Source organism: Clupea harengus, chromosome 7, assembly GCF_900700415.2.
Source record: "Clupea harengus chromosome 7, Ch_v2.0.2, whole genome shotgun sequence".
Taxonomy (NCBI): domain Eukaryota; kingdom Metazoa; phylum Chordata; class Actinopteri; order Clupeiformes; family Clupeidae; genus Clupea; species Clupea harengus.
The window spans coordinates 9,775,943-9,800,741 of NC_045158.1; the positions used below are offsets into that span (position 1 = coordinate 9,775,943).

At 42.3% G+C, this 24,799-nt stretch overlaps 1 protein-coding gene across 4 annotated transcripts; it reads left to right on the top strand.

Moving 5' to 3' along the window:
* The first annotated feature begins 547 nt into the window (after positions 1-547).
* Positions 548-24,791, top strand: slc4a5a (solute carrier family 4 member 5a). Of its 4 annotated transcripts, none has more exons than XM_031570433.2 (26): positions 551-862; positions 4,086-4,153; positions 6,853-7,077; positions 9,719-9,848; positions 10,204-10,364; positions 10,810-10,968; positions 11,228-11,323; positions 11,778-11,833; positions 13,572-13,729; positions 13,879-13,966; positions 14,192-14,346; positions 14,518-14,646; positions 15,809-15,983; positions 16,215-16,348; positions 16,566-16,837; positions 17,271-17,305; positions 17,913-18,104; positions 18,289-18,402; positions 18,487-18,648; positions 18,809-18,987; positions 19,139-19,211; positions 19,425-19,493; positions 20,329-20,502; positions 20,937-21,104; positions 21,494-21,549; positions 23,175-24,791. In XM_031570433.2, exons 2-26 carry the CDS (start codon positions 4,087-4,089, stop codon positions 23,338-23,340), a joined length of 3,393 nt encoding a protein of 1,130 aa, XP_031426293.1. In that variant the 5' UTR covers positions 551-862; position 4,086; the 3' UTR covers positions 23,341-24,791. The 4 variants fall into 4 exon arrangements, with proteins under 4 accessions (XP_031426295.1, XP_031426293.1, XP_031426294.1 ...); XM_031570434.2 differs by having other exon boundaries at positions 10,810-10,965; XM_031570436.2 differs by having other exon boundaries at positions 552-862; positions 23,194-23,316.
* The last annotated feature ends 8 nt before the right edge of the window (positions 24,792-24,799 follow it).

The window sequence follows — 24,799 nt, forward strand, 5'->3', positions numbered from 1 at the left end:
TTTTTTATGATACTCCCAAAGTCCCCCCTTGCCCACCCGCCAGTCTCACAATGTGCAGTATTTTCTTATGTTTTCACGTGGAGCATTTTCTGTACAACAATCTATAGCAACAGTGACCAGGCATCCAAATGTGCCATCTCCTACATTCTCTACCATTGGATTGATCTGCGTTATTCACTAATCTGCTGTCTTCTGTGGTGTCTTGCTCTAATCACAACACAGAATCCTCTACGAAGAAACGCCAAAATCAATGTATTAGTTATTAAAGGCTTTTTTCAAAACTTTTTCCACCTCAAATATGTTACCACTGTGATCTGGCCCATTGAGATTAACATTCAGCCAAAACAATCTTGCTAACTGAAGAAATGCCATGGTGGGATGAAGAACGGCTTTAAGATGAGAGAAATATTTCATTTATGAAGTACTTTTGTGTCCCTTCTGTGCCCTATTGTCATGTTTATCAGTGGCCATCAGTGACCATGTACAGTACTTCAATATCAAAGAGATGCCAATGCTCAATGCACTGGTGCCCCACAAACCCCCCCACCCCCAGCGGCCTACTTACATGAATCATTGCTATGCCGGAATCGATCCGGTCACCATACCGCTGCCACAGAGATGGAAAGAGAGAGAGATAGAGAAAAAGAGGGAAAGAAAGAGGAGGAGGAGGGGGGAGTCTGTCAGTGAGAGAGGTGAACAAAGCTGCCCAGTTTGCTTTTCTCTGAGCAGTTGTGAAGTGTGACCCAACTTTTCCAGAATTCCAGAAGTGGTTGTCGTTAAGAAGTTTGCCTTAATGAATCCGTTCGATTAGTGGACGGTGTCTCTCTCCTCACCTTGTTCCTGTGACTTCAACTGAAATCAGGTAAGACATCACCATAAGGATTTATAGTCAGAGGTAACAGACCATTGTGGCATCACTATTATTTTGAATGCAGAGAGCAGCAGTAACAGACCCATTTTTTTACTACTGATCAGTCTTGAGGGTAATGGAAGCCTGTATTTGTTGTTGTATATTTGTTTTATACAAAGACTTGGAAGCATTTATATGACAAATCACCAGATAAGTGCACAAAGTGTACTGTGGTAAAACTCAAGTCACTGATGTCAGAGAAAATTAGTTACTTCTTGAGTGAAAATGGGCTTTGTTGGTTTTTAAGCTGTTTTAAATGCATGGTGAACAGATAAAACCCCTAATGCTTTTGATCAGTTGCTTGAGGAGACCAGCACAAATGATAGAGAAAGGCATTATTAGTTTGGTTACTGTTAAAAAATACCATGAATGGAAGTGAAAGGGCCGGACAATTTTTCACACATTTATTAATTCTTCTGTCAGCACTTGCAGTTGTTGTACCTGCGATTTTTATTCACTCATTCATTCGTTGTGCTGATGGACTATCATGGCTGTTGAAATCTCAAGGGGATTTGGTGTCACGCAATTGGGGATGTATATTCATTAAATGGCAGTTTGACCCTGAGGAAGGAAATAGTGGTAGAATTTACATTTTTGGGTATACCAGTCTACTGTCTAAATCCTAAAAACCTGCATCTGAATGTAGTTTCCTTTCTGCTGAATTGTTTAACAGTGACTGAAATGATTGACTCAAAGCAGTAAAGCAATCTTAACCACATTAGGCCAAGTTCACGATTGCCATGGCAACTCATCAAACAGGTTTTACCTTTTGGAATCTGATTGGCTCTACTGTTATGGGTGTTTATTTATGTGGATTTATGGAGCTTTTTATGATTCTGGTCTGACGTGTAACTCCCATGTTTTCTGTATTTCAGTAGTTTTTTCTTGGAGAGGGAATCCATTCATTTGTAATAATGATGATAACACGTTTGTGCTAGTTCCCATAATTGGAGCAGCTGTGATTGGCAGCTACTGACACCATATCATCACCCACTGCACGTGAGCTGCTCTATGCTCAGTTGAGTCACGTGCCCCCAAAGAGAATAGCACAGGACCAAAGTGCAGTGTCTCATTCTCAGCCAGAATATTCATGTGAAATGAAGATTGTCATTATGTTTAGCTCTATTGCTTTGGGTCAAGAACATTGGTGAAAATTAATTAAAAACAGATTTCACTTAAGCTTAAATTATAGATCAAACAGTATGAAATAAAATCTTCTTAATGAAATGCTTTGTTTACATTCTCTGCTCTCTGCTTCTCTGCCTTCTTCTCCAGTGGCTCTCCGTGCAAGTTTGAAGTTAAACGACTCTATGTTGATTGAAAGTTTAATCTTAATTACTTGACTTCCCAAGCATTGAAGAGAAAAGGAAAGGAATAAAAAAAAGCTTACTGTCTCTGCTGGCATTATATTACTGTCAGCAGAGGAGAATATAAAGACCAGTGGAAAAGGAGCTGTCAGTATGCGTGGGACATTACTGAGCAGTTTGGCATTATTTCCCGAGTTGTATATGATGTTACCTGGGACATGAGTGTGTGTGTGTGTGTGTGTGTGTGTGTGTGTGTGTGTGTGTGTGTGTGTGTGTGTGTGTGTGTGTGTGTGTGTGTGTGTGTGTGTGTGTGTGTGTGTGTTTGAGTGTGTGTGTGTGTGTGTGTGTGTGTGTGTGTGTGTGTGTGTGTGTGTGTGTGTGTGTGTGTGTGTGTATGTGTGTGTGTGTTTGTGTATGTATGTGTGAGAGAGTGGGGAGACAGAGAGAGATAGAGAGAGAAGAAAGATGACAGATGAAAAGTGAAAGAGGGAGAAATGGAAGTGGAAGAGAAAATGATAGAAAGAGAGGGGGAGGGAGGGAGGGAGTGGGTGAGAGAGAGAGGGATAGATTTGTGTTGTGTAGGTGGTGTAAACGTGAGAGAGGCTGTGGCAGCACCAGCCTGACTGTTTGCGGAGGCCCTGTGAGTTAAAGTGCCTTCGCTGGGCTATTGATCAGAGCTGTCAGCGCTGACGGCCTGCAGGCATGTGCCTGTCCACTGGGTGTGAAGGACACTGATGTGACAGCGCTAATTACACTGCCAGGCCGCCCATCCTGACTGCAGCCCCACACACCTCAGACTGGCCTTAATACCCTACCTACCCCCATGCCTTGGCTTTGCCTGCAGAGCAGAAATATAAACTTTATGGGGGTCATTTTGTCATTCAGATGTGGCCTTGCATTTTTATGAAGTTGCTTTGTATGCTATGTAGATGGTAATCAATAGAGATGGAGTCAATGTAGGCCTAATGTCATGGTGTATTTATTCCTAAAGAGGATGTCCTGAAATAACACAGTTCTGGGATGACAAATAGCAAAGTAGCATGCATACATGATCAAACAAGCATCATATCCAAACATTGAATTTAATGAAATGACAATAAACTCTCATGTTCATATGCTTGATGTGGTCAGTAGAGAGTTGCCCCCCCCCCCCCCCACCCCTGCTTCCCACCCTCCACTGCATACTGGTGCCACATTAGTGCTGTGGGCACTGCTCATGATCCCAGTTGGCCTTGCCCTACAGTGGGATATGTATCTGTATCATGTGGCACAGGTCCTCCGCTCCTCGCCTGATTGTGCATCTTTCCATTGAGCTTCTCTCAGTTTAATTATTTCACCATTGATTGGCAGCCGGCAGCGTGGCTCTTGTGCAGGTCAATGAACACCACGTGCTTAGTCTGGGCCAGTCATGAATGCAGCCTCCTCGCTCTATAGGTTCATATACTGTAGGGCTATTGGTGGCATAGTTCCCTTAATTTGTTGCACGTTTTATTGGGCCACATGCCCTCTCTGACACACATACTTTCAGTGAGTTGTATTGTAATGTGCTTAATATCGCATGTTAATATTCAAGATGTATTGAAGGTTAAGGCTGAGGAGGTGATATAGGTTATTTAATTGTTATATCTGTCATTCTTGTTTTTGATGCAAACATGTACACGTGAGCTCACACACACACACACACACACACACACACACACACACACACACACACACACACACACACACATACGCACACGGCATTGCAAGGTGTTTTGGTTTAATTTGGTGTCGTTGTAATTTGGTCTCCACTTGTGAAATGGTTGTGTGGTGTTTTGTTTTACTTCAAGATCTTGCACTTCATTTACAAAGTTTCTTTTCTCTCAAAGGATGGACGTTGAGCGGGGCATGATGGGAAGCCGCCATCGGGGACCTGAGGGATATGAGGAAGAGGAGGGTAAGAATACAGACTTAAAAGATGATGATGACGAGGAAGAAGATGATGATGATGATGCTGATTAAATGATCATATTTTCTCTGTTATTATCAAGAGAACTAATGGATTTTCAAGAAGTCCTTGTGGTAATTTGTTCTAATGTTACTGTCTGTGATCTTGGACGGGTGTTTTAGTTAAAAAAGAGATCAATTTAGATTAAGATACCCAATTCTGATAGTATTAACAGCTAAGTAGTTGTAATTGGCTGGAATGGGGATTAAGATTGATTTGTGTAATTAGGGGAAAAGAATGCTTTCAAATGGTTCTATTTGTTGCAGTTCAGTGTGCCTTTGAGTATGTCTATGTGTGTGTGTGTGTGTGTGTGTGTGTGTGTGTGTGTGTGTGTGTGTGTGTGTGTGTGTGTGTGTGTGTGTGTGTGTGTGTGTGTGTGTGTGAGAGAGAGAGAGAGATAGTCTGTTGCTCTGTTTCTATGTGCGTGCCTAGTGTTGAATGTGACTTTGCAGGGGGGATGGGGAAAGGAACTGGAGTTCAGGACATTACAGTCTAATATGCTGCGAGCTGTCCATTTGTTTGTGCAGTGACCACCCCTACTGGATTGATAATCAGCGGCATCAGTGTGGTGTCAATGCGCCAACCGGAAACAGTGTCAAGTTCAGACCATATCTGATTGTATTGGGAGGATATAATTAGGACATTTCCTCTCTAACTGGCTGTCAGGGCGCCACTCAGCTGCTGTGGTGTGTGAGTTCTGACATGTCTTAGAGGGGCAGGCATATGCCTGTTACCCATCATTAGTGTCCTTAACCATTCTCCTCCTGATATCTTGATTGGTCTCCTTGAAATGTGCACCAAAAACACCAAGAGATGCATCAGGAGTGAAGGACACAAATGGCCAAATGCTCCTTCAATTCAATAGGAACCAGTGGTGAAAACAGTCCTATGTAGTCCCAGACTACATTTAGATCAAAATTGACCTGGTCTAATTGACAGTTCGCATTTGATCACATTCACACGTTTCACAGTCTGAAGTCTTTCCTCAGACCAAGAGTCTAATTCTGCAAATTAGATTTACATGTTTATTTTAGATTCACATTTATGTTATCATGTTACAAAGGGAATCTACAGGTCCAATGCAGAGTAGTTGAATTCGGGCAGTCTGGATGTGAGCTATTTGTTCAGTTTTGAAGTGCTCTACTGCAGTCTTTTACAGTTTTTCTCGATTGCTTAAGCACGATTTTGAAAACAGGGCCTGGTTTTTCAAAACACTACACACAATTAGGACAACCACACATCCAATTAGCAAAACACCTCAGATCCTTTGCAAAATGAAACACTCTTGTAAAAACTATACACTAATTTATCAAAACTGAAAATACAGTACAGATAGAAGTTGATTGAACCTGATGTCTTTTCAGGATGCGTGCCAGTATTGACTGAGAGACATGATGGACATTATTGAAAATGGCATGGTCAACGATAATGTTGGCTTGAATTTCTCTGAGCCTGATAGCATTATCGGCCAAAACCATGTTTATGATCTCTCTCTCTCTTGTTCTTGTGTGAATATGGGCCCCCTTCCTCTTTTCAAATTCATTTGATAAATGTGGTCCTCTTCTTCTTTGAGCACTTCCTCTTCCTCTACCTCCACCTCGACCTCGGCCTCTCGCACGAACTCCGCCTCTTCCTCCTTCTCCTCCTCCCCTCCATGGATTCCCCCTCTCACCCTCACTATTCTTCTTCTGACTCCTTGCATTTAGGTTGAAAACAGGTGAACTCACCTGCTGCATTTCTATAGTGCTTAAACCTGTTTGGTGTGTCAACAGTTAAGCACTCATGTGTTTGCGCACTTGATGGCTGTTATTAACCAATTGGCTCATAGGTGTGGTAATTTGACAGTCAGTGCTTTGGAATTGCAAGGAAGTGACATCTTGATATACTACAGTGTGTAATGTATGCAAGAGTGTTTAATGTTTTGCAAATCACTGTGTAATATTTTGATTAGTGTGTAATACTTTTGATTTTAGTGTTTATACAATCGTAAAAAACTGTAATCCATACTATGCCAAGTCATTCATGAAAGTGTTTATGGGATACATCTCAATGCATCTGCAGGATGTGTTGACCTTTTCAAAGCTGTGACCATATTTCTGTTTTCAAGTCAGTTGCATTCATGTCACAAGTAATTTTAAGTTTTATTTTTCATCATTAATCACCAAAGACAAAAATAAAGCAACTTTTTATTTTTAATCAGCCACAGAAATCCCACCTTCCCAATTTACACCCATTAATTAAAGATGAGTAAAGTGGTTTGTTCATTATTCCACTGAGTAAAAACTAATGTTGTAATTAAATCACAGTTGAAATAATTTGTCTCCACTTTTGCCTGCAGCTCCACACCAAAGTATTCTCATCTTAGTCTTCATCTTTCCAAACCTGCTCATTTGGATGGTCCCCTATAGACGATCTACAGATGCTTAGATTATAAACAAACTATCTGTTGAAACTCTTAACTACACTACAACTTATGGTTAAGGTTAGGGGATGGGTTTGGTTAAGGTGATGTTCAGTGAACAATTAGAAAGACTGAACTTGAATTTCAACAAACCATCTGTAAAGTCTCTGTAGATGGACCAATCCAAATAAAGTGTTACCATTAAGTCACACACTCTTCCTCATTCTCCTCCTCTTTGTCTCCTCAGACCACCAGTCCATCTACATCGGGGTGCCCATCCCTCGGGGTTACAGACGCAAGCGACGGCGAAGACGCTCCATGTCCAGCCGCGAATCCGGGGACATGGAGAGGGACAGGCAGTACGAGCACCGCCACAGACACCACGACCTGGACGACCGGGACAGGTACGACATGGAGCCCGGAGGCCTGGACCCGCCCGAGCACAGCATTCCCTCCGACATCAACAGGACCAGTGAGTGTTTCGTGCCAAATCTGCTGTTCAAGTCTGATCCCTATTTCTGTAATTTATGTCTAGTGCTGGGCAGCATTTTGTGGAACAGGGTGTAACCACAGCAAAGATAGTAGAGCCATGACCCAAGGCCTGGAGATGATGCATGAGGAGCTAGCTTGTGACAGCCCATTTAGCTAAGGGTAAGGGGGCTCTATATGTCCTCTGTGTTGTAGTCGATAAATCAGGGAGCCCTTAAGGGCATATTAATGTGTGTGTGGGAGAGACAGAGAGTGTGTGGGAAAGAAATGTATGAGAGAGAGTGTATGTTTATATGTGTGTTTGTGGAATGTGTTTGCACGCATGTTGGTGTGTGTCCTCAATATATATACAGTATATGTAGCTTATAGTCTATTTGTACTTCCCTCACCTGTAGCATGTGTATTATGTGAGTGTGTGTGTGTGTGTGTGAGAGAGAGAGAGAGATAGATAGTGAAAGAGAGAGAAAAGAAAAGAAAGAGATACTCTTATTGTGTGTGTGTATGAGCGTGTGTGTGCATGAGCGTGTGTGTATGTGTGTCTGTCTGTATATGTGTGTGTGCATGTGTGAAATTGTGTAGTGTAATTTAATAAGGGCACTGCCATAATTCTGTATCGTTTCAGATAAAGCAGTGTTTGCATTAAAGAATGTATGAAGGACTGTGCTGAACAAACTGGAAAGTAATACATTTATAATTTGAGGATAAGTTGAAGGAAAGATTGAGATGAAAGCTGTGAAAGTAATTCCAACTCAAACTAGAGGATCAAGACTAATAGAAGTCATAGACATGAAAGGCTTTCCCCGCTGGTGTCCTCTTTAACCTTAAGTAGATGGTGACGAGAGAGCTACTGACAATGAAGGACTACATTTAATTCAAAAGTATGTAATTATTTGATTGGTTAAGCCTTGTGTGTGTGTGTGTGTGTGTGTGTGTGTGTGTGTGTGTGTGTGTGTGTGTGTGTGTGTGTGTGTGTGTGTGTGTGTGTGTGTGTGTGTAGGAGGTGATGGAAGTGGTCTCAAAGTACTTACACAACATTCTGGGTCTAGTTTTAACCATATCGTATCTGCCTCACTGCCCCGATGAGTTTACCAGCAAGCTCTTTGTTGTCAGTATGTGCATACAGCCGATAAAACATGTGGCATCCATTTCCTAGGTCCCCATCAATAGAGAAAATCAATGCCATTACTCCTTCATATCCAAAATATCTGTTTCAACCCATGCTGTGATCTATAGCTTACGCTTACCTTAGAGATATGGTCTTGAATTAGAATGCTCTTGAAGTAAGAAACACATTTTAAATTAAATACACAACACTTATACACATGCGTATTACTATCATCTAATATTTCAGGAGTGACCCTGTCCTCAGGGTGCAATTCTGTTATAGACTGCTCATAGCGTGTCCTTGTTTGAAAATTTGGATTGACGGTTTGGTTTCTCTTTATTCCAGGCTCTTTTTTTGTTTTATGTGATTGTGTGTTGTAGAGAGTTGGTGATGCATTATTGAAAGGTCACAGCATTCAGCATCGAATTATCCACTAAAAACCTGGGCCCCCGAGTGCTCCTACTTGGCTGGCCTTGAAATATTGTGCTGCTCATGGCCTGTGGCTCAGACCGATCAGTTGAACTCACACCACTCATTTGGAGGTCCTGCAAGCAGATCACAGGAGGGTGTAGAGGTTTATTCGAACAGAGCTGAGGTCAAAAATATACAACAGTCTGTTGAAAGATTCACACCCAAAAACAAACAAAAAAAAAAAAAGCGCAGCACCCGCGAATGCTTAACGAGTGGATAGAGAAGGATACACAAGTGCTGTTGAATTGCCTGTGCACAATCAAGATCAATTTGTTCTTTTTCCATTAACTACTTCTGAGACTAATTTTGTCTCACACACCTATATTAGAGTGGCTGAAAGTTGCAAATGAGTTTCTATGACAGGGCCAACCTGTTTCCTCTTAATGCTGCAATTAAATTGGAGGAGAGCATTATCCCCCTCGCTACTCCGAGGTGTCTGTCTGCGTGTCGATCCTAATTCCCTGCGTCCTCTATGCTTTGCCCAGTGCAGTGGAAAAGTGCCCTAGGGGGAACGCACCTAGGGATGGGTGATGCTCTGCTCTGTGAGTGGCATTCTGAACACGCCTGTGATCATGTGTTAACACTCTCGAGGGGTTCCTGAACCCTCAGCAGAGCCTTGAAGAGTGCTACAGCACTTCCTGCTTGGGTTTATGGGGAGGAAGAGGCAGGATGAATCAAATGAATAATAAACCACTCTCCTCTCATTAGCAATCAGAGTGCTCTAATCTAGGGCCCGCAACAGACCCAGACATAATGGCTAGGTTCACGTTTGGAATGCTACAAACAGCTTGGGGCTTACCTTGTGTAAAGGTCAGCCTGATGAATGGGCTGGTTGTTGCTTTTCTAGTGATGTCTAAAGTTTGGTGGTAAATCAGAAGGCATGCATAACAAATGGTTGCGCCTCAGTAATCACTTTAAAATGTATTCGTGGTCATTGCATTTCATTACGGGACAACAGTTGAGAATGCCTACCATGTGCTTGTGTGCGTCTGAGCATCAGCACTGGTCAAACAGACTCGGGACCATACATATCTGTGTGCTCCTACAGTGTCTCCTGCAGCTGAACGTCTGCGGTACATTCTGGGTGATGACGATGACATGCCCAACCCGACGCTGTTCACGGAGATGGACACGCTGCAGCATGATGGAGATGAGATGGAGTGGAAGGAGTCGGCCAGGTAGTGTCTCCAACCTCTACCTCATCCACTTCCTGTCCCTGTGCTGCCTCGTCAAGCAGGGACTCCGAAACTCACGCACACATGGACACCCAACTCCATAGCTGACCACCGATGCACACCGACACACATTAACTTTTTGTTTGACTTTATTGTACTTTACAACGTTTATCAAAAAGCAGTTAGCACATGTGCACATGTACATAAATGCAGTGAATGCATACACACAAGCACAAAATGCATAAGACAACGTGCACCTATAGAAGCTGATTATGCCCGTCACTGTTGCAGTGCATTACATGTACACAATCTCAGTTGTGCTTTGACCTTCTCTCTCTCCTTTGTACCTGGCTTCCAGGTGGGTAAAATTTGAGGAGAAGGTGGAGGATGGAGGAGAGAGGTGGAGCAAGCCCCATGTCTCCACGCTGTCCCTACACAGCCTCTTTGAGCTGCGCACCTGTCTACAAACTGGCACCGTGCTGCTTGACCTGGAAGGGTACTCCCTACCGCAGATAGTGGGTGAGTGACAGAACCAACTATGCATGTATACAACCTTCAACCTTCAGTTATAAATAATCCTTCATTTGCAAAACATTCAAGCATTCTCCTCAGGTTATATAATGTGGCTGTGCACATACATTTGTAGCCTACAGAGACATGGTACTAAACTTTGAATTAAAAGTTTTATTACATTTATTACAAGTATGAAAAGTTGGCCTGATTAAATAGTTTGCATGAAGAATAATTTCTCCAAAGATTGCTTTCACACTTGGTTGAAGCGGAAAGCATAAGTATTTATCATTTTGTCTACTGTAATGGGTGGGTGAATAAAAAATTATCCATTTGTTTCTCTAATGTTCACCAAATTTGTATTTATTGCTCTGTTGGATTGGAGAGGATTAGAAGTATTTCAAATAATTTGAAGGAATAGTCACGGTAATAGGATGAATGGCTTCTTTTCCAGATGACATTATTGAGAGACAGATTGAGGAGGGGATGATTGGTCCAGAGCTGCGAGATAAGATTAGTTTCGTCCTGCTGAGGAAGCACAGACACCAGACCAAGAAGGCCATCCACCGCTCCTTTGCAGACATGGGCAAATCAGGCGGCGGTAACACCGGTAGTGAGTGCTCACAACCTTTCCACCCTCTCCCGAAACACCTTGCGTCTTAAGATACCACCCGCTTGCATGGGCCATTTGGCCCTTTTTCATTGTCCATTTCCTAGTTTCGTTTTGCATGGTACGGTTGAATGGAAGAATGGCGGTGCTGAGAGTGAATGTCTCTTCTCAAGCGTGACCCTCTTTGAGTTGTCTCTGTTCACTGTAGCATCGCCGTGCACATGGTTAGCCATTCACTCTCTCCACCTCACCCCCTTTCCAGACCGCAGTCCAAACCGTGCCCCGCCCGTGGGAGCAAACTTTAACCGCTCCACAGAAGACCTGCGCTCCAAACAGGCAGGCAACTATGGGCGTCTGCGTGAGTCTCCATCCTTCCCTGTTCTCTTGCTCTCTCTGCCATTGACTCAACCACCCACCCACTCCCTGGCCTTCATGACATTCTTAATAGATTTCCTTGTCCCCTTTGTCCCAAGTTATCTTTTGTGTTCGGACAATTCACCAGTGTAATTAATAACTGTTCGGACAATTCTTACACCAGTGTGATTGTATTGCAGAATCTGCAATACTGAGCTAAAGGCTGCAATACTCTGACATTGTTCATTCACCCAGGGTCTTTAGCACAATTATGCTCACTAACTTGTATTTCCACTGGTGATATACGAAATATGTTTCATCATGTTTTTTAATTGTATACATTTGTTTTATTTAGCATTTTTAACTTACTTGTTTTGTTTATACAATGGAATGTGATGTAGGAGTAGGTTTCACGTTGTCCTGAGGAGTTTGAGGTATGCCTTCATTTTGTATTACAGGTCATGCCCAAAGTCGCAGTATGAATGATATTGCTGACACACCCAGCAACGACCAGGTAAGCACTGCTGGGGCAACATTATTGTCTTCATTTAATCATTTTCTGGGAAAGCACTGCACCATGCAGTTGTGAACAATGCTGTATTTTGCCATGCCTTTGGGGAGTTTATACCGTATCCCTATGATATTTACACTGACAATTATTTGTATAGCTTCAGGCTTTGTTTTTTCGATCTACAGTTGCTCTGGCAACCAGTATTGGTTTTTGGTTTAGTAAATGGTTTGTTGACAGAACATCAGCTCTTGGTTTGTTACTGGCATGCCAGTTTCCAGGGGGATTATGTTGGCCTTTTGGGACAATATTTTGCTATGTTATGGGTCTAAGGGGGAAAAAAGATAAGGGTTTGTTTGGTGGCATTATTACTGGAGGTTATTACATTAGGCCAATGTTTTCAGTGAACAATGGTTGTGCATATGTGTTTTGTAGTGCTGACAGAAGTTTTTATGACAGGATATTTAAATAGCATTGCATATTTGAACACATGAACTGCATATAGACTCTTATTAGTTTAAACATTTGTATAAGCAAGAGCATGATTAACAGAAAGCCTGACAACCGAAAAACTGATTCTGCTAATGCACATACACTTGTCACATACCCACATACATACATAAACCTAAAGCTTAACATGCAATAACATCCCAGTTAAGCTACACTGTTGAAAGGAAACTTGACCTAAGGTTACAACAGAGTTACAACAGAGTTTATTGATGCATAGAGCTTTGCTGGTTTGCATGTTGTGTATGGCCTGTATTGAGTTTGTGTGTGTACGTGTGTGTGTGTGTGTGTGTGTGTGTGTGTGTGCACGCGCGCCAAGGGTGAACGTGTGTGTGTGCTGGCTGGTGATCTGATTGGCAGGGGTCATTATTGAGCTGCCATTAGGGAAACACATCCTCGTGCCTCGCTCTCACATGCAGACTCTCAGAGGACACTCGCCAGTCCATCATTAAATGGGGCCAACACCCACACTCGTGCACTCATGCAGTCAGCCCGTGACCAGTCAGCCCGTGACCAGTTAGGGACGCATATGGAAACAGAGTCATGTTACAGTTTCAGCATTCAGGATTGACTGAGATGACTTTCATAGTTTCTCCCCGCTATCTTGGGCTTAATGCAATATTGTTCAATTCTGACGAAACACTCCATGTGGTCATACATCAGCTAGAGCTTTCTGCAAGGCCTACATTACCATCAATACCATGATTTTAAGACCAGTATTGGGTATACGTATATATATTAATGTTGATCACTGACTAATTTACCATATGATGTGAACTGGTCATTTAAACAGGTTGCTGTCAAATGTTTAAGTGCTGGGAATGGCAAGACCACACTTTTCAACCATCAGTAAAACACACTGTTACTGTCATCTGTGATGTTTTAGCATGAAACATTTTCTAAACTTGATTTTCAACTCTACCTCAGTCTCATCATACAATGAACTACTTGTTGTAGACTACGTAAATTAAGAGGATAGTACGCTCTGTTGTGATACTAGCAGTATGTGAAGAGACTAAACACACTAGGCAGAATTTGATATGGGTCAGGTTAGCCATCCAATATGGTATTCACTGTGTAAAAAAACACAATATAAATAATACAGATCTTTGATATCTTTGAGATATTGCTTCCTAAAAGGATGTTCGATATTAACAGGAAGGAGATTTTAGAATAGAGGATACTTATCTCCAGTTAGACTTTTTTTATGGAAATAAATATCCCTTTCCTTATGCAGATGAAGAACAAATTCATAAAAAAGATCCCCAGAGATGCGGAGGCATCGAATGTCCTGGTTGGAGAAGTTGACTTTCTGGACAAGCCCTTTGTGGCCTTTGTACGCTTGGCTCAGGCAACCACCCTCGGAGGACTGACTGAGGTCCCTGTCCCCACCAGGTAATGTCCAGTCTCTGCATTATCTCTTCCTCATTCATGGAATAATGAGCCATATGGCATATAAACGGAGCAAAGTTAAAATACAGACAATACATAGGTTTGGGAAAGGCCTAATTCATATTTCTATCATATTTCTATTCTCAACAAAGGTTCTTATTTATTCTTCTGGGACCGCATGGCAAAGCGAAGTCCTATAATGAGATAGGAAGGGCCATCGCCACGCTGATGGTGGATGATGTGAGTATTCAGGACCAGTCCTCGTAACAGGGCATGAATGGAAAGATGGAAATCCATTAGTATACACCTTGTTTTCATTTTTTTTAATGTTTGCTCTTGGGTGGTTTTGAAATTAAAAAAAAGCTAGAGGTGTGTCTGATACGGGACTACACATAAATCACATGAGCGTATTCTTGTGCAAGTAAATCTCAAGCTGTCTGCATCCACTTTTCCATTTCTCTACAGCTCTTCAGTGATGTTGCATACAAAGCCAGGGATCGGGAGGATCTCATCGCCGGCATCGACGAGTTCTTGGACGAGGTCATCGTCTTGCCACCTGGGGAGTGGGACCCCAAGATCCGCATTGAGCCCCCCAAGAAAGTGCCCTCAGCTGACAAAAGGTACAGTATGCTTGAGTCTGATTGGCAATCAGTTAGCCTGTGTTTTTTTTTGTTTTGAAGTTTCATGCCACATTTGACATTTTTATGCCATGTAAATTCATTCATCTGTGTGTATATGTATGTGTGTATGTCTGTGTGTATGTATATGTGCTTGTCTTCCTCTGTGGACAGGAAGTCGGTGTTCTCCCTGAATGAGCTTGGCCAGATGAACGGAGCAGCCGGCGGGGGAGGTGGCCAGACCGATGACGAAGCGATGCCAATGCCACATGAGCTTGGAGAGGAGCTGGCATTCACTGGCAGGTAAAGCAGAGCAGTGGAGATGTACAGTATGTGGAGAAATTATACTGTTTGATGAGACTGGCCAAATGGCACAGTTAACCATGGGCACAAATAACCAACCAATGTTTGCAAGGAAGTACTATGTGGACCTTAATAGATGACATTCATTCTGATGATAGAATCATAAAACAATGTAAAATAAGAGGTTAGAGGTGCTGCATTTAAGGTGAGTTTTTCAAAGACAAAAACTGATGATTTGAAACAATAGAAGAGTTGTTCTGTGGTATTTTTGTATCATCATTACATCATACCCTTTGCATATTTGTTATTTTGCAATCAAAAGTACAAAGTGCACCTTAAATCTTTGAGCTGGTGGACCTACAGTGGACAGAGTTTGACCTTGAAGGTTTTTGTGGTGACTTATAGGAACAGTGTTTTCGCCTCCTTTTTGGAGTTTGAATGACACAACATGGCTTGGGGGTTAAGCTTCTACAGTTCAAGTTCAAAACCTGGAAAACCAAAGGAAATTGCCTTCAATCACATTTTCTCACACTAAGAACTCCAAACAGACATGATTACACCAGCTGTCTGTTCTCTCCACTCCCTCTCTGAATTTAATTTGCAGGCGCAAGAGTTGGGGGTGACTTTTCCTTACTCATGATGCAAATCCACAGCTTTGAGGCACTGTCACCTCAAAGCTAAGCAGTGGTTAGCCCACCAATGCTGCTTGGTCCCTACTGTTTAGTTCTATTGGGCATTCTGGATTGATGCTAACTGCATTCGTCCTAATTAGCTCATCTCTGCCCCCCTTGAACCTTACTTCCAGTTAGGGTCACTATATTATGACTTCAGATAGGATTTGTCCTACTGATGTTTGGAGTCTACATGTATGCTAAACAGAGAACTGACTGCCCAAGAGAACAGCGACCTGCTCATTACGCTGCTGAGGTTTCTTTACATTTTAATGATGGCTATGCCTACACTCTCTGCTTCTAAAGCCTTGTGCCCAGTTTGGGCCAGTGCACCACTTGCAGGGGAGAAACGTAGCCCATAAATGACTTCAACCTAACATCTCTGTAGCCAGTTGGACATTTGTCATAGCTATTTAGTGTTTAGCTTCACCACCTTTGAGATTTATCCTAGCATTTAGCATTGTGCTGACTGAGTGAATTCTGCTCCACAGATTCTGTGGTGGTCTGTTCCTGGACATCAAGCGTAAGGCGCCCTGGATACTCAGTGACTTCCTGGACGGCTTTCACATCCAGTCCATTTCGGCTGTGCTCTTCATCTACCTGGGCTGCATCACCAACGCAATCACCTTTGGTGGGCTCCTGGGAGATGCGACTGACAACTACCAGGTACACGTTTTGGTGCCAAGGCATACTTAATGAATGACTTATCCGTATTAGGTAAGGGAAGATGAAGTTGAGACACATGGTGAGTCCTCTTCTTTTCTGTGTTTTTTATTGGTTTGTATTTTTCATTTATATAGGGTTTATATGATTTGATTTGATTAGATTTCTGATATACTTTATGAGTTTGTAGCCCCCCAGAATTCAATTTATTTGACAAGACCCTCTGTCCGTTAGGGGGTGATGGAGAGTTTCCTGGGCACAGCCCTGGCGGGGACCGTTTTCTGCCTTTTCAGTGGCCAACCCCTCATCATCCTCAGCTCCACTGGGCCCATTCTCATCTTTGAGAAACTGCTCTTTGAATTCAGCAAGTGAGCGCCCTTTCCTCACCTCTCATGACTACAAGGAAGCACATCCACCCCCCTATCCCCAACACACACACACACAAACTCCATATAGATCATACAGAACATGCAAAACAGCAAAACTCCTAATTCCAAATAAAACCTTTTGGCGGATCAAAAGCGCTGTCATTTTGATGTTCAAAACTCACTGAGTACTTTGCTTTCACCTTTTTCTCCCTACCAGGAACAATGGCATAGACTACATGGAGCTGCGCCTGTGGATCGGCATTCACTCGTGCATCCAGTGTTTTCTCCTGGTGGCCACGGACGCCAGCTACATCATCAAGTACATGACTCGCTTCACCGAGGAGGGCTTCTCAAGCCTTATCTCCTTCATCTTCATCTCGGACGCCATCAAGAAGATGGCGGGATCCTTCAAGTACTACCCCATCAATACGGACTTCAAGCCCGACTACGTGACCCAGTACAAGTGCGAGTGCATCGCCCCAGACCCGAGTGAGTCAATTGTTGGCGCATAGTGTAGAACTACATGTAACTACATAATCAGGAATGACATTTTCTGATTTAGAATTTTGCGGACAGTACAGCCCTGCACCAGACTCAAACTCGCAACCTTAGGCATGGGAGGTGGACATGCTAGCAAGGAGGCTAAAACCCTTGGGTGCTAGCACGTCTCTTAAGGTGTCTGGGAATGACAGAGGATGCTTAATTTGACTGTTTTAACTGATATATTTCATGTTTGTTTCCGTTGCACTGACCCAATCCGGCTGCTGTCTGATGTGAGTGAGTATTCTACACCCACTAAAGTCACTACATGTACAAATATTTTGAATTAAACCACACTAATTCAAACCACCAAGCTGATCCCTGACCCTTTCCTCCCCTTTGACTGTCTCTGCAGTGGCTTCACTGATGTTATCTGCTGTAGTGCCAGTGCCAGATAACACTTCTGCTCTTTTTGGGGTAAGTGGCTGATTTCTCCTGAGATGTTGCTATCCTTGAGGGACTAGAATGAGGAATGCCATCTAAAAGGGTTGCCTCTTTTCCACAATTTAAAGCAGCACAACGGAGGAATTGCTAATCGCTAACGAGATGCTAGCGGCTAAACCTAGCGAAACATGTTGAAATTTGCTTACTTTGACACTATGACAAACTAGTGAGTCAACAACTTTCCTAACACAGTCAAACATCAAGCAAGTGCATCACAAGACAAAGCAAGACGGCAAATAAGCGTAGTACCAATTTGTACGTTTTTTGTTACATGTCCCTGTGTTTAGCATGTAGTATAGTTCTGAAAGGGTCAGTGTACTGTGAGGTTGGAATTTTGTTTTGAATAAGAGGATTGTGTTGGGAGATACATACATTTTGAAAAGGATGCTCCCGTCATATCCCCTCTATGTCCATGGTTGTTGTTTTTTTCCCTTTCACTTTTTATCTTTCTCTCTTTTTTTCTCTCTGTCGTCTGTCAACTATGACCTCCCTTCACCTCCCACCTCCCACCCCACCCCTCCGCCTCCCCTCTCTGTACTCCTCTCTTTCTCTTTCTCTTTCTCTCGTTCTCATCTCCTAGGTAAATATTTCAGCTCTGGACTGGACTCAGCTCAGTAAGAAGGAGTGTGTGAAGTATGGAGGCGCTCTGGTGGGTAATACCTGCAAGTTTGTGCCCGACCTGGCTGTGATGTCCTTCATTCTCTTCTTCGGGACCTACTCCATGGTTGTCTCGTTGAAGAAGTTCAAGACCAGCCCTTACTTCCCCACTGCGGTGAGGGACTAATAATACAATTATGTCCACTGTCCTCTACTTTAAATTTTAATGTTTTATATTTATATTTATATAGATTTTAATATAGTATATTTTAATATAAAATGCAAGTGAATATCTAATACTAACTAATATTTCCATAAATCCTTTCTTTGTGGCTTGCATTATATCTTTGAATGTCCAGATTCGGAAGCTCATCAGTGACTTCTCCATCTTCATGTCAATCATGACATTTGTGGGGCTTGATATGTTGGTGGGCCTTAAGACTCCTAAACTAATTGTGCCCACAGAACTTAGGGTACGTGTATTGGTCATCTATTATGTTTCTTTATGATTGTGTGTGTGTGTGTGTGTGTGCTTACTACAAAATGTCTCTATAAAGCCCACCCGTCCAGGTCGAGGTTGGATTATATTACCTTTTGGAAAGAACCCTTGGTGGGTGTATGTGGCCAGCTTTGTGCCAGCACTCCTTGTCTCCATCCTGATCTTCATGGATCAGCAAATCAGTGCTGTAATTGTCAATCGAAAGGAGAACAAACTGAAGGTACAATGACCCGTTATCATTAAGACATTGTTTTTCAGTTTTTCTAAAGATGATAAATCAGAGTATTGTAGTGAATTCAGGAAAAAGATCATGTTCTGGCACCCATCCAATGCTGCATTTCCTTTATTTGATTTCCTTCCTTTCTCTCTGCATCTTGTAGAAAGGGTGCGGGTATCACCTGGACTTGTTTTGGGTTGGCATTCTGATGGCGGTCTGTTCCTTCCTGGGACTACCCTGGTACGTAGCTGCCACTGTCATCTCCATCGCCCACATAGACTCCCTTAAGATGGAGAGTGAGTCCAGCGCACCTGGAGAATCACCTCAGTTCCTCGGAGTGAGGTGAGTGAACCAAGAGACAGAGACAGAGACAGAGACAGAGACAGAGACAGAGACAGACAGAATTTATGATGTGAAGAGGCAAACTCTAAGTTGGTTTTGTATTCAAAATGAGTGCTTGATATAACTCTGTCTTGTTTTTCTTGAAATGCAGAGAGCAGAGAGTGACTGGGATTCTTGTGTTTGTGCTCACTGGAGTGTCCATCTTCCTGGCTCCTATTCTTCAGGTGAGAGATGAATCATGCATCAGGATTCTAGGGGTCCTAGGCTTCATTCCTAGGCCTAGTCTTTAACATGAATCTTGTTCAAGGGAATCGGAATATAACATGTCAGAATATAAGAATACTGCATTTTTTATACATGTTTAATTTAATTACATATGGCACATCATTGTAAGTTGTTCATGTGGAATTTTGGTTGATTTCTTTCTTTCAATACAGTACATACCCATGCCAGTACTTTATGGAGTTTTCCTCTACATGGGTGTGGCCTCTCTCAGTGGAATCCAGGTAATGGGACATGCTCCATCCATGCAAGTGTATTTAAATTCATGTGGTTTTTGAACACTGAAGCATGTAAATCTATTCTAGGTGACCCCAAAAATAAAATGATTAACATTGAAAATGTGCATTAAAGGGGCTGTTTAATAACATGAGATGGATAGCTGTAACCTGTATTTCAACGAATTTGTGAGGACTTTTTTCTTTTTCTCTGTAGTGATCAAATAATTGCTGCAAATGCTTCACTGTGAAAACCAGTGGGTATGGTAGAGCACTGACATAGATGGATTTAAAACGTCTATTCCGCTAATGATTCTAAAAGTCTTAAAATGATTCTGCCATTCAGTGTTGCAAATGAGGATATGATAACGAGCCTGTTTAGTTTTTGCCAGTGTTGACATTCCTCGGGGCTATGACAGTTCATTTCAGCGAGAATCATGATCAAATAATCAACTTTCTTCTTGTAAGTACGGTTCGAGGGGAAGAGCAGGTGATTTGTATGCTACCGGCATCCCCGGCCTGCAATTTCAAAATGAATTCTTGTACTCCTGTCAGGCGCGGTGAGAACGAGCGCTGCTCAGTTTGGCAGTCCTACCAGGTGTTTTCTGCACCACACTCCAGCAATCACATTAAATGTCAGTGGCAAAACAATGTGATGCCAGTTTCAAGGAGAGATCTTTTAATTAGAGATTACTCAAAAATGATGAATACGAAATTAGTCCCCCTCTAGCTACCATGAGGTTTTAAACACGGTGTCTGAATCACTGAGGTTTTGAGTGCTAACTCCATTGTCGTCAGGACAGAAGCTAATGAACATGTATATATATATTTTGTCATTCTGCAGTTCTGGGACCGGATGAAATTATATATGATGCCCTCCAAGCACCAGCCTGACTTCAGCTACCTGCGCCACGTGCCTCTGAGACGGGTTCACCTCTTCACATTAGTCCAGATCATGTGCCTGGTGGTTCTCTGGGTGCTCAAGTCCACTTTTCTGGCCATCATTTTCCCTATCATGGTAAACTTAGGCAGTTTACTTCACACAATCAGGACTCTTTGATGTGTGCATGTGTGATGGCCTATTTGTTATGCGACACTCTTGCTGGTAGGTTTTGTGAAGGTGATATGTCTTGCCCAAGGACGCCAGCTGCCCTCCTTTCTTGCTGATTCAGATGTAAAATCGCGGTAGCAGCTAATGAAGCCTTGTGTGTTCATCTGTGGTCATTTAAATGCTCATCAGATATTTCTCTGAGGAAAAAAAGAAGGCCTTGTCTGCCTTGCAGGAGTTTGCTGACCTTGCATAAAGGATACAAAGGAAGAGTCTCATTTCACTGAAGAATCTCTAAAATACTCTACCATTACTGCTTAGTTGTTTCAGCATGTAAGAAATTGAGCTTAAGTGTGATCTAATGACAAGAACTAATGGGATGGGTGCCTTTTTTTCTTTCTTAGATTTTAGGGCTGTTGCTGGTGCGTAAGATGCTGGACATGGTGTTCTCGCAGCATGACTTAGCTTGGATGGATGATATCTTGCCCGAGAAGGAAAAGAAGAAGAAAGAGGATGAGAAGAAGCCAACGAAAGACAAGAAGAAGTCAAGATTAGATGACAGTGAGGATGAGGTAAAGGTGCATTAGAGAGGTTTGCAGAGCCTCTGTTATCGCTCAAGCTAAGCTGCACCCCAAAGCACGGCAGCTCTTTTATAAACAACCGCTAGGGCACAGCACCAACTCGCCTCACCATCTCACTTCATATTGCCTTAAATGCACATGCACATGCACATGCACATGCACGCACACACACACACAAACACACACACACACACACACACACACACTCACACACAAACACACACACACACACAGACACACACACACACACACACACATACACACACACAGAGATACACACACACAGAGGCATAGAGACGTAGAGAGCTTTACACATAATGTACTACTACTGCCACCCACTGGACATTAAATGAACCTTTCATGCTTTTTTGTCTCTCCAGGAGAAGTACCACCCGTACTCTAACTGCTCCCCCCCAGACTCTGACCTGGACCGCAGGTACTGTGTGCTCAAACTCCATGTTCCCTACCGTGACCTCTTGCAGGGTCCGGATGGCGGCTCAGAGTGGGCAGCACATTGCCAGCCTGGCAATTATTATAATTGAAACATTTCCCTTTTTGTGTGCTCAACTGCCAATTGAGCTCTTATTGACACTCCAGTAATAATCTGTCCTTGTAATACAACTACATTAACATCGTGGCTCTCTACCAACTTTTTGTCCTTGATTTTCTGTAACACATGAACTTCTGCACATACTTACAGTATTAGACATACATACTTACAGTATTAGACATATTTACATTCATATTTATAATAGTATATTGCTTTTATAGAGACACAGCACAATTGTAATTTTATTATACACAACCCACGTGGACATTGTTTTCACGTTTACATCTAGCACTCTGTTGCCAGTTGTCTTTCCCAGTCCTTAATGTTCTCGCCATCCACTTAAAAGCAATGCAGATAGAACTTTTAAGCATCAGAAAGTTTGTCTGTAGACGTTTTACAAAAAAAAGTCATTTTAAATGTTGTTTGTCATTGTTTCTTGAAACATTTTCACACAAAAAAGTCCAAATCTACAGGTTTCTGATTGAAAGCAGTCTATATGGTACATTTGTTAAGGATGCTCACTAAATCTCTGAATCTACCACTGATAGCCTGAGAAAAAATGAATCATAGATCTCACATGACCCAGCATAGAGGTCAATACACTGACCTCCTTTTCAACACCGTGGCTCATGTGACTTCACGTGGCTAGAGGGGCTCAGCAAGCCCTTAACATCTGTAGAAAACTCATGTCATGCTGCACAAAATAGAAATAAACAACTGTCCAAGAAAACATTTGTATGAAAAGAGGTCATTTTGAAACCATGACTCAGGTCTGTGGGACAAGCATATGCAGAAGGCACCACTGGGACTTTTGGTTGTTTCTCTTTCCTCTCTGCGTGAATTAAATCACCCTGAAAGTTTTTATCGCCGCTTTCTCATGTCTTTCCCTTCGTACAGAATATAATGTTGTGTGGCATGTTTTGTTGTGTTCATTTTGTCGTCTTCACCATCTGCTTGTGAGTGCAAAGCCCATCCTTCATTCTCTCCCTTGGTTTACTGTACTGAAACACCTCGATTCATACCATGTAAATGTTGTCAGTTTATGTGGATGTTGCTTTCATTCTGGTAGTGAAGGACATGGCTGATGGTGTTCAGGTCTGCATTGCTTTTTAGTGGGTTTCGTTCAAAACTGTGGAGCTAAGAGGTTTCTCTACTGCGATTTCCTTTTAAAGATGTAATGTTCTGACCATCAGTATTTGATTAATTCTGTTGGGATACTTTTACCGAGCAGACACGCATGCTGAACTGCACCTTCCTCATCCCTTAAAACACAATGTATGCCAATCAGTATCAACTCCAAAGTGCCCATATGACTAAACATTTAAACATAAAGTCCTCTCCTTCTCCTTTAACCTCTTCTCTGGACTGCTTTGTGGTGATCGCTGTATTCCCTGTTCTGCTCTACTGCTCTCCTCCCCTTACTTGCCCATCCCCCCCCCCCCCCCCCCCCCACCATGTCATTGGCTGGACCCATTGTGTTGTGTTCATAACCGGACATTGCTGCTCCTCAGCATCACGCTGCACTTGAAGATCTCCTGCCCCTCGTCGCCGGCAGGGCCCATGAGTCGCGGCATGTCCTGTCCTGTGCCCCAGGTCAAGATCGAGATGGAGTCCGACTACGAGGACACGGACACGGAGCCGCGGCACCGGGACATGAGCAGTGAGACGACGTTGTAGTGGTCCCCGCACTCTCGCCTCCAGACAGAGTTAGTCAAAGTGAACAGCAAAGCCGCACCTGTGGGCACACTGTGAGATGAAACGATCTCCTATGCTCCCACCATAGAGGTGCAGACAGGAAAATGCAAGGGGAATGGTCAAACACACTTGCCATGGACTCCCAGTTTTTGTGATACTGCAGATCTCAGATGGATGTCGTGTATGGGAACTGTGTCCAAAGTCCAAACTTTGGTCCGTGTTAACCATTACCAAACCTTCAGTAAGCAAATGCACCAGGTTTTTTTTTTTGTCCAGTCATATACCACATAATGCCAGATTCTTGAGACATCATTTTTGAGCAGAGGGAGCTTTTAACTGTAAATGAGAGTATATTTTGTGCAAATCTATCTTTATCTCTATATATATGTATTTATATAATAAGCAGTATGTGAAGAACATACTTATTTTGCACTTTCCATTCAAAGAAGTTTTCCACAAAATGATAGATAGAAAATGACCTGAGGGATTCCATACATCGGAAAATTATTGGTTTTCCCTCAAGAGTAAAACAAGTGGTGCTGTTTAAGTCTATGGATTATGTAGTTAATGTTCTTTCGAGCAAGAAATTGTTCTTTTATTTCCTTTTTTGTTTCTTGCCTCTGTGTCGGTTGGAAAAGGCTGGGGGAAAAGAAACAACCAAAACAGCTTCAAAACCCAAATTCAAATTCTGCTAGGTTACATTATAAAATAAGTTATTGTTCCGCCATACAATAACTTATAATCTTTACTACAGCAGACAATTGGTATGTAACATTACCAATATTTTTGTGTGAATGTGAGTCAATATACGATGTAATTAGCAACTGGTTATGGGTTATTAGAGAGTGAGACACTCCAATATTGTAGGTGGAATACCTATGTCTACAACTTGAAATGTATGTGTTTCTACTATTTGATGTGACCAGAGGATATATGTTGTAGCATCCGTCACCTGTTAACAGAAATGCCATGCAGAATAAGTTATTCCCATTGTCCTTTCAGTCAGCCCAGCCATTTTTGTATGTACATGCAATTTGTGACGTGTCGCTGAAAATCTATTTTGTATACTTAGGTTGTTAATCTTATAGATCATGAAATATTATTGTTTTCTATAAGAGTACTATTGTAGCAAAGATGATAATATAATGTTATATTTGTCTATATTATTTAAATCAAATATCTATCTTTATTACTGACAACATGGATTCTCACTTTAAAAGAATATTTTACAACCTGTGAATGTGCAATTAATGTACCTTAATGTACATGACACTTATTTCACGATTCAAACAACATGAAAAACCAATCACAAAATTGCCAAAGCAATAATTGTACCACCATGAGCTTTGGTATTCCAAACACCCAAAGTTCATAAAAAGTGCTACTATGTCTTTCTGAAGACCCGCTTGGTAGACAAACAAACACTCACCATAGGCAAAAG